Consider the following 10,860-nt stretch of genomic DNA (forward strand, 5'->3'; position numbering starts at 1 on the left):
TATTAACTAAAAAACTATTTGATAGTTTAATTGTTCTGTTTTGCAACATTTCAGCTAAATATTAATTATATATGTTGACAAGAGTGCTACCTTATGCTTACTTTTGAAATATAATTAATAAAGGTTTCATTTAATTTAATAATTTGTGCATTTTATTTTACTTATTTTTTCTCTTGCTCTTTCTATGCGTGCTATAAGAGGGAATATAGCAATTTCATGGTTTTATGTTGTCTCAGGATGGTAATGGACTTTAGTTAATGCAGTTTTGGGTACCAGACAAAAGTTCTTGTAAACTGGTTTTGGATAACAGACGAAATGGAAGTCATTTGACTTATTCATAACCTTTATCACAAACCAATGACAGTTCATCTGCCCAAAGTGTCCATTATATGGCTTCATTAGCTAAGCCATCACTGGTTAGCAGTAATTGTGCACCACATATTAATCTTCATTTTTATTTCAAGTCAACATTTATACATTAATTGCTTTTGAGTGTTTTTTTTTTTTTTACAACTCCATACATAGTTTGTATGCAACTGCATTTAATATGGGTGTGCGGCACAGCTAAAATTATTAATCAAATGGATGAAAAATATCAAGCTATGACTTCAACACATTTTATTATTGCACACAAATCCATTGCATTACTGTGATAAAGCAGTACAATATATACAGTTTATATACAGTGGCCTTCAAATTTTAAAGATGAAATATTTTTTCTTCCTTCAATAAAATCAAATCAACCCCCCCAAACATAAAAAATAAAAACTTAATTAAAATTACCTTTTTAGCAATGAGAAATAAAAAGGGAATCGATACCTTCTGAAGGCACTATATATTTATAGTGTGTACAACATTTCAACCCAAAAACTGATACCTGCCCACTACAACATTCAGAAACTACCAGCTGTAGCATGAAGCAAATCTGATAAACATCACACCTCTGTCAGCAATCCATCTATGCGTTCGTCCTGTTTTCACACAGAATAACCTTACATTATGGCAAGCAAATATGAACGCACAGACAGAAGATAAACGTGTAAATATTTCCAGCTAAACGGACTGAGCAGTCATGTTTGAGTACTGTAACAAAGAAATCACCAAATAAATGTCTAAATCTATGAACTCGTATGGCTATTGTCACATATAGTTTCTGCAAGACTTTTGAATGGATTTTTGAATATTGCAGTCGCAGGCCTTCATCCTGTTCAGTCTACGAGTCACAAAAAGTTTCCATATTCTTGCACTCGCTTGCTTTCCACCGTTTCATGCAGACCATATAGTGTCTTTCACATCAAGTACAAAAATATATTTCTATTGACAAAAGCAAACGTCAGTAAATATTAGTTATCTGCAGACAGATCTGTGGGGTGTACAAAGTTACTAACTGTTCAGTTGAGTTACTCATTTAAGCAATTAACATCACATCACACATGGGAGTAGATGCTTTACAATATCTAAACACAGAATGATGTTTAAGATGCTGTTTCTGCTTTTCTCATTTAAAATCAAATACTTGAATACAGAAGAACCATTTGTTTTTCTGACTTACAAACATTTGAAAAAGGACTGAAAAAATACTCTCGTAACCAAGACTAGTTCATGTTCAGGCACATACACTAGTATAGAGGTGAAATGTGTCATTTCTACTCTTTCGTCCATCTTGAACTCTACTGGTCACGTCAGAAGTTGTCGTGTTGGGAGGCTCAAACAAGCATCACAGGGTTTCACTCTTCAGCAAGTCAAACTAAACAATGCGACTCTGAACTTGAAACCGGCAGGAAAGAATCTTAGTGACAGACAAATGACACACTTCACCTCTGAAGAGTGAAAGACACAGAAAACACAAGCTCTGGTTGAACGGACAGACATCTCATCCATAGTTGTAGGTGAAGTTGTAAGTGCTGGGCTCTTTGGGCACAGGGGGCGGAGCCTCAGGGATGGTGATATTCTCCAGATCGAGGAGGCGGAGCTTCATTTCCATGCTCATTAATGTGTCAAGGTCACTTCGTGTGAGATCGCTTCCCAACTCCTTCCCCAAGAGCGCAGACAGCCCATCTGTCCAGATGCAATACTGATCCACACAAACAAACAGCACAAAGGTCACTCATCTTTCCACAAATTATACATTTTTCCTAATAAAGTATAAAATACCATATTCAAACAACACAGTCTGCAACACAAACAGTCTCTGTCAATCTGTGGACTGAAGGCCTATAGTGTCCCATTAAAGCCGCACTTCACTCTGGAATGTAAGTCTGTCATGATGCATTAAGCACGCAGTTTGATGCTTATAGTCTTGTCTTTTGCATACTGCTGCTGTTTGTAAATATTGCTGTAATGCAGTTCTAGGATTACTTTCACAGTAATGTTACTATTGCATGCTAGTTTTGCAGAGATGTGCTTTTGCAATCAAAACAGGGCCACATATACTTGCAAAAGAAATAAAGTATTGCAAAAGAAAATAAAGTTTTGCAAAAAAATTGAAAGTATTGAGAAAACATAAATAAGATTTTTACAAACAAAAATAAATAATTGCAAAAGAAAATGAAACAGAGCAAAAGCAATTATTTTTGCATGGCCATATCTACTAATTTATTTGCAACATTGCCTTTTTTCATTTCAGTCAAGTGTGAGCTTGCGATACCGTTTGATCCCTTTGTGCTTCACGTTTCTGCGCGTCTCACTTTCTGGCATTGTTTTGACATGGGGGTGGAATCAAGGGACTGGGGCGTGTACAACAGGCCTGGGCATGCCTCCCTGGAAGTTATGTCATTGGCCAGAGACTCAGATCACAGATGATCAAGGCACCATCATTGAGCAGAGGCATGTGGGTGGATCGTTTCCTATTATTCACTAGCATTAAAACATGCATGGTTTCGTTTTATTAACTATATGTGTATCAGCAGCCTTTGTTTAAGTTAAAGGGATAGTTCACCCAAAAATGAAAATTAGACAATTTTTTACTCACCCTCAACCATACGTTTTTGTAAGAAAAATATCCATATTCAAAACGTAATAATCACTTTAATCTAGCTTGCGTACAACAGTTGTACACAGAAGCAGCTCCGGGCGGATGACGTAGGACGTCGGCGTTGCGCATGCGCCGCTCAGAAGTGACGAACGCGGAAGCGCAGGGGAGAGATGGTTATTTTTCTTACAAAAACGCATCGATACGCTCCAGGCGGGTTTTGTCCACAAAAACGCATCGATTCGCTACAGGAGGCTTTTGTCCACCCCCCGGAGCCGTGTGAGGCACTTTTTATTATGGATGGATGCGCTTTATTTCACTTCTTTTGGACTGATGAACTGCAACACCCGCTGACTGCCATTAAACAGCTTGGAAGATCAAAGACAATTTTTAATATAACTTTTTTAAAGTTTAAATGGTTTAAAATTATTAAAATTAGGGCTGCGACGATAAATTCTTCCGAATGCATCGCGGTTCTCTCTGGAATCTATTCTGAGCTTAGATTTTAACAGCAGATGGCACTCTAATCTAGTTTTTATCCGCACACTCAAATGCTCATGAAGAAGTGCTGAAGAGCGCTTGTGCGTTCGGTTGAGTCATGTAATTTCACCTCGGCTCAGAATGCTTTTATGACGCGAGATTAATGTAAACACAGCCCACTGTGAACACCCTTGTAATTTGCTTCAACCTTTTCAAATTTTATGAATGATTATTTATGTTCAAGTGTGTGCAAGGATTTGAAAACAAGCAGAGTACGGCTGTTTCTAAAGCATGCAGTGCCATATGCTGTTCAAAACTAAGCTCAGAATCGACTCGAGAAAGAATTGCGATGCATTCGGAAAATCTCAGAATCGATGCTGAATCATTTCTCGATTCGCGATGCATCGATTTATTTTCCCAGCCCTAATTAAAATGTGTATTGTTTCCTTTTGTTAACCAAATGTGTATTAACAGTGTTTGTTTAAAATCTCTTCACCTGTGGGAGTACGCCAGCACACAGAAGCGTTCTTTGTTTACATTAGTTCAGAGTTACTGCTAGTTTTAATGTAAAAGAATGTAATTAACTTAATAAACTATAAATCATTAAGACTCAAGCTTCATATCAATATTGACTTCTTTTTTCATGTACATAACTCCTGACATAAATTAAGAAATGACTGTCACTGTAAGATTCAAAAACTGAAGCTTTAGTCTTTTTGGTTTAGTTTTGTCATGGCCACGATATATTAATTTGTGGGAATGTGATAATATGTCGGTATCGCAAGCTCACCCTTGATTGAAACGAAAATAAAAGCAGCGTTGAAAATAAATTAGTCAATATGGCCATGGAAAATATGTATTGCAAAATCATTGCTTTTGCACTGTTTCATTTATATTTTGCAATTCTTTATTTTTGTTAGCAAAAAGCTCATTTATGTTTTCTCAGTAGTTTCATTTTTGTTGCAAAACTTTATTTTCTTTTGCAATACTTCAATTCCTTTGCAAGTTTATGTGGCCATGTTTTGACTCCATACTCAGCTGCCGCTGCACATAACATATATATGAGTGATACTCTAAACCTTAATGGGTTTTTAATATATGTAAAGCTGTAAAGACATGTAAAATACTGTGTGCTCATTTACAAACAAATCAGTGTTTAATCTGTGAGAAACATGGTTTCTCCTACCAGATGGTGGACCAGCATAATGGAGCTGGTGAAGCTGGTTCTGAAAATTTTTAATTTTAATTTGTTTTTGTAAGGATTATATTATTGATAAAATAGTATCTAAAGTTGTGAAAAAAAATTAAAAAAAATTAAAATTCAAACCAGTGAAACATTTAAAAAGATGTATGTTCTGTTTCAAAGGATCTGTGCACAAATAATTTAAAATCAGTTTAAAAGAACTTGTGTACATTGCAAAACTAAAACATTAAGAGATATCAAAAGCAAAGAAAAATACTGCTAATAACAGCATAATCAGATTGTTCGGTAACAGGGGGGTTATGATAAGTGCTATTGCTAATAAAGAGCTCTTAATAATGAAAGGTCAAAATGGAAAATTGCTGTTTTTAATGCTCATTTGAGAACACATGGAGCCAGGAGCATGAAATATTGTAGACAACAGTGATAGCATGCAATTTCAACAATTTCTGAAGTAGAATTAATTCATCCAAAGTCAAGGGCAAAGTGCCCAAATCACCATAATAGTGACTTCAAACAGACCATACAAAAGAAATAAAGACAAAATGGTTTATAATAATTGAACATTGTGATGTTTTTGCAGTTGTTTATGCATGCTCTGGTGAGATATCATTGATTTCATTTGCAGTTGATTTCATCTAAGGCTGCGAGTCAGTTGTAGTTGTGTTGTTTACTCGTCTTCTCTCTTTTTTCTGTTCTTGTTGTTCCTCTTATCTTCAGTGATTCTGTTTGTTAACTGCAAGTGTCATTACTAATCTTGTAAAGTGAATCGACTTTATTTCACTAACTGCAACACTGCTTCAGTGTTACTTTTACTCTATGGATTGGGGCCATATGAAGCGAACTGACTGTGGAGACGGCAAGAGCGCGTAAGTGTTTTACTTAATACGAGTTTTCTGTTACTGTCGATTAGAGTAAATATCTGCTAGTTGGGAGGATTCATTCATTTACTGTGTGTTTATTTAAAACATTTATGCTGATTGTGCATGTTATTTCCCATTGGCTGTAATTAGAAATTACAAAAAGACTGTTTGCTACCTGTTAATTTGCGCTTAAGTGGCAAACTGTACCGCACTTAGTTTAGATTTCGAGCCATTTGCGTGCTATAGGTTTTGCTGTGATAATTAGAAAGGCATGGACAGCGACTTTAAGAATATTTAAAACTTGCTGAGCAGTTTCCAATCTCAGGATAAGCAAATTGACTGTGGAGACGGCAAGAGAGCGTAAGTGTTTTGCTTAATACAAGTTTTCTGTTACTGTCGATTAGAGTAAATATCTGCTAGTTGGGAGGATTCATTCATTTACCTCGTGTTTTGTTTAAAACGCTTATGCTGATCTTGCATGTTGTTTGCCGTTGGCTGTAATTAGAAATTACAAAAAGACTGTTTGCTACCTGTTAATTTGCGCTTAAGTGGCAAACTGTACCGCACTTAGGTTTGATTTCGAGCCATTTGCGTGCTATAGGCTGTTGTGATAATTAGAAAGCGGTTTCTACTCAAGTGGATTAGCTGTGTATTTAAGTGGAGTCAGTTCACTGGCGCGGAAGCGTTCAGCCCTCGTGTTCAGCCTCCTTGTGTGAAGACCTATGAGTGTAAAGACCTGCGACTTTTTCCTGTGCGACTTTAACCGAGTAACGAAACCGGCAACGCACTTAAGTATTCATTTCCTATTTTCCCTTTCTATCCTCTTTTTTCCACCTCTATCGTGTTTCCAATACATTCCGGTTGTCTCGCAGCAACGCTCTTACATCAAATGCAGACGGCAACGCAATCTTGCTCACCTGCGTTCTATCTGCATTTCTTCTTCTATATATCTCTCTTTCTCTGTGGGTCTCTGGAATTGACAGTCTGCTGTCAACAAAGCAGATCTTATTCCCTCTATTGCTTCCCAAACTGCACTTAGCATCTTGGGCTTGACTGAGACCTGGATTAATCCAGAAGATTCAGCAACCCCTGCTGCTCTCTCTAACAACTTCTCTTTCTCTCACACCCCCTGTCAGGTTAGGAGGGGTGGAGGTACTGGTCTTCTCATTTCTAACAATTGGAAATACTCAACCCACGCTCCTCTATGCAATAATAACTCATTTGAATCTCATGCTATTACTGTAACAGCTCCGGTAAAACTCCATATTGTAGTCATTTATCATCCTCCTGGGCAAGTGGGCACCTTCCTAGAGGAGCTAGATGGGCTGCTGTCCTCATTCCCCGAGGATGGCAGTCCACTTATAGTCTTCGGTGACTTCAATATTCATTTGGACAAGCCTTATGCTGCAGATTTCCATTCACTCCTAGCTTCATTTGACTTCAAACGCCTTACCACCAAAAGCACTCACAAATCTGGCAACCAACTGGACATAATTTCCACACGCAATTGTGGCGCAGACAACATTTTGGTAAAACCCCTACACACCTCTGACCACTACTTCATTACATTTAACCTACATCTTGCTACCTGTGAGCCTCCAACCCCTCTACCAGTTTCCTTTAGACAAAACCTCAGTTCCCTTTCACCCTCCTATCTTTCCTCTGTAGTGTCCTCCTCTCTTCCCTCACCCACACATTTCTCATCTTTGGATGTGAACGCAGCAACTGACACTTTGTGCTCCCCTTTAACTTCTTGTCTGGACAATATATGTCCTCTCTCCTCCAGGCCAGCACGGGCTGCCCCTTCTAACCCCTGGTTATCCTATGTTCTTTGTAAGCATCGGTCCAAATTCAGGGCAGCAGAGAGAAAATGGTGCAAATCAAAAGATCCATCAGACCTGAGTACGTATCAGTCTTTGCTTTCATCTTTCTCTGCTGAAGTCCATACTGCCAAGTCTTCATATTTCCACAACAAGATCAACAGCGCATCTGACATGCATAACCTCTTCAAAACATTCAATTCTCTCCTCTGTCCCCCTCCACCATGCCCCACCACCTCCTTAACAGCCGATGACTTTGCCAAATTCTTCACAAACAAAACTAGAACAATCAGCAGCCAGTTCTCAGCTCCACACACACAGGAACTCAAACCAACCACATCTACTCCTAAAACACCCCTCTTCTCCTTCTGTCCCCTCACTGAGGCAGAAGTATCCAAACTTATCCTCTCCAGCCATCCTACAACATGCCCTCTAGACCCAATCCCCTTACACCTTCTCCAAGCAATCTCCCCAACACTCTTACCAGCACTCACACACATAATCAACACATCTCTTCTCACAGGCACTTTCCCCACTTCGTTCAAGCAGGCTCGGGTAACCCCACTACTAAAAAAACCTACATTAAACACTTCACTTACAGATAGCTACAGACCTGTCTCTCTCCTTCCATTCATAGCGAAAACACTTGAACGAGTTGTTTTCAACTAGGTATCCTCATTTCTTTCACAGAATAACCTACTGGACGCTAACCAATCAGGTTTCAGATGTGGACATTCAATTGAGACTGCACTAGTCTCAAGTCACTGAAGCCTTGCGGATTGCAAAAGCTGATTCCAAATCATCAGTTCTCATTCTGTTGGATCTATCTGCTGCTTTTGACACCGTCAATCATCAGATCCTGCTGGCCATGCTCTCATCACTGGGCATCACAGGGATTCCACTTCCCTGGTTTGAATCCTATCTCACTGGTAGGTCTTTCAAGGTGGCCTGGGGAGGGGAGATTTCCAAAGCACATCAGCTGGTCACTGGAGTTCCTCAGGGATCAGTTCTTGGACCCCTCCTCTTCTCCATATACACTACATCACTGGCTCCCATCATACAAGCACATGGTTTCTTCTACCATTGCTATGCTGATGACACACAGCTAGGGCTGCCCCCTGATAGTCGACTAATCGTTAGTCGACCAGTAGAGGCTTGGTCGACCAAACTTTTATCAGTCGCAGAAAAAAAAATCGACAGGCGAAGCCACGCAGTCCATGACTAACAGATCATTAACGGCTGGTCTATGGTAATACAGTACATCAGGCAGGACATCCAAACGCTCGCCTATCATTCATCGACCTCAAATATGGCTTATCATCTGAAATATGCAAGTATTAGCAACTTTACATAGCCGCTCAATCTAATGTTAACCTAGAGAAATGTGCGCTATTCAGTGTCTGTGCGGAGCGTGGAGCTGAACAGTAGTGCTCGCTGCAGGACAGATGGAGGCGCCGGTGCACTCACTTGCTCTTAAAATACTCCGTCATTTGTAGTCATACAGATAAGAGTAATACATCTTTCAAATCTGTAAAGACTCTACGTTTATTTGTGTGTTTGTTTATTACATCTCAGCATAGATGAAAGAACATCACCTACAGCTCAACCTCGCAAAGACTGAGCTTCTTGTCTTCCCTGCCACTCAAACTCTACATCATGATTTCACCATCCAGTTAGGTTCATCAACAATTATCCCATCAAGTTCGGTCAAAAATCTTGGTGTAATCTTCGATGACCAGCTGACTTTCAATGACCAAATTGCAAAAACTGCTCGATCTTGCAGGTTTGTATTGCACAACATCAGAAAGATCAGGCCCTTCCTAACGGAGCATGCTGCACAACGTCTTGTCCAGGCCCTTGTCATTTCTCGACTGGACTACTGCAATGCTCTTCTAGCTGGACTTCCATCATGCACAATCAAACCTTTACAAATGATTCAGAATGCAGCGGCACGACTGGTCTTCAACGAAAAGGGCAAAAAGGGCCCATGTCACACCTCTCTTTATCTCCCTGCACTGGCTCCCGGTTGCAGCTCACATCAAGTTCAAGAAGGCTTGCATATAGAACAGCCACAGGCTCAGCACCCGCCTACTTCCACTCACTATTACGAATCTACCTTCCCTCCAGAAGTCTGAGATCTTCTAGTGAGTGACGCCTTGTGGTGCCATCACAGAGAGGCACAAAATCACTTTCTAGAAAAGTTTTCGTTCACCGTTCCTGGCTGGTGGAATGAACTTCCCACCCCTATCCGGAATGCTGATTCCCTGACAATTTTCAAGCGACACCTGAAATCTCATCTCTTCCGTCATCATTTGACTTCATCTTAAAAAAAAAAAAAAAGCTTTCTCTTTACTTAACCTCTCCAGCTTGTATTACTCTGAACAATGCCTGAAACTTTGTATTGCAAGCACTTCCTGCGTTTATTTGCCTCTTTATGATGAATCGCTTATTGTATTTCTCAATTGTAAGTTGCTTTGGATAAAACCGTCTGCTAAATGAATAAATGTAAATGTAAATATGAAAACTGAGCAGTGTTTAACACTGAAGGTTTTGCTGTGCCATTAAACGTAACCTGCATCATGTGTTTTTCTTATAATAATTTCTTAAAATTAATTGGATAATTGGCCTCTATTTAGCTAGGAACACACACTAAGAAACATGATATGTAACGCATACATGAGTTTTGTTGTGGGTTTGCTGGGATAATACCAGCACCCAAAAGATCCACCAGCATTCCAAGCCGGTCCCAGCCTGCCAAACATACTTATGCTGGTGACCAGCAATGCTGGATTTGTCAGCAGGGTTAACTGTTAGGGATGGGGAAATATGTACAAATAATTAAGAATTAACACACTGGCATCATGTCACTAGTGGTGTGAACAAAGATTGTGGTGTAGATGCATATTAGTGATACTTGTGATACAGGCGTTAGATCCTCACATAAAAAACAAACATTTCTAATGGAAAAATGGGAAAAATTAGTAATATTTTTAGTTGATTCACAGCCCTAATTATCAACGCATAAAGAGTTTAGTGAATAACAAACAGTCCTTGAACTTCTGCATTTCTAACAGAACTGTGATTTAAGTGCTGTTTTCGAGACTCGCCTCGTATTTGCTGGGTGCCACAAAGTTGAGAGCCTCGTCAGGATCGTAGAGGACGGAAAATGCCAACTCTAACACTTCCTACAAACACAGCGCCATTCAAACACGTCAGTCATACATACATAACAAAGAAACAGAATATAGAATGTGCGATATTCTGTATGGTTTGGGTATTGTGCATTCTGTTTCATAGCAGTTTTACAGATAGTACTGCTTTAAAAAGTGAACCAAACTAAACAATTCCTTAAGAGGAGTAAAACCTTGAGAGGAACCAGATATATATTTAAATAAATATGCATGCAATATTACCATATTAACATGTTTGCTTCATAAATGCATTATTCAATAATGATGATGACGTCAGCGATTAATTGTTTATTTGAGGGACACAGGCAGGCAGGCTTTAAAAAAAAAAAAAAAA

General features: G+C 39.1%; 1 protein-coding gene across 1 annotated transcript in view; it reads right to left on the reverse strand.

Moving 5' to 3' along the window:
- Positions 1–749: 749 nt before the first annotated feature.
- LOC107713864 (engulfment and cell motility protein 2-like) overlaps positions 750–10,860 on the reverse strand; it is a gene marked incomplete at its 5' end in the record, with an annotated part of 22,893 nt that continues 12,782 nt past the window's right edge. The window contains 2 exons of the mRNA XM_016519506.1: positions 750–2,074; positions 10,443–10,520. Coding sequence (XP_016374992.1) covers positions 1,874–2,074; positions 10,443–10,520 — 279 coding nt within the window. The remainder of the gene's footprint in view (positions 2,075–10,442; positions 10,521–10,860) is intronic.

Source organism: Sinocyclocheilus rhinocerous, unplaced genomic scaffold (assembly GCF_001515625.1).
Source record: "Sinocyclocheilus rhinocerous isolate Xijiao unplaced genomic scaffold, SAMN03320098_v1.1 scaffold2735, whole genome shotgun sequence".
In the NCBI taxonomy this organism is placed as follows: domain Eukaryota; kingdom Metazoa; phylum Chordata; class Actinopteri; order Cypriniformes; family Cyprinidae; genus Sinocyclocheilus; species Sinocyclocheilus rhinocerous.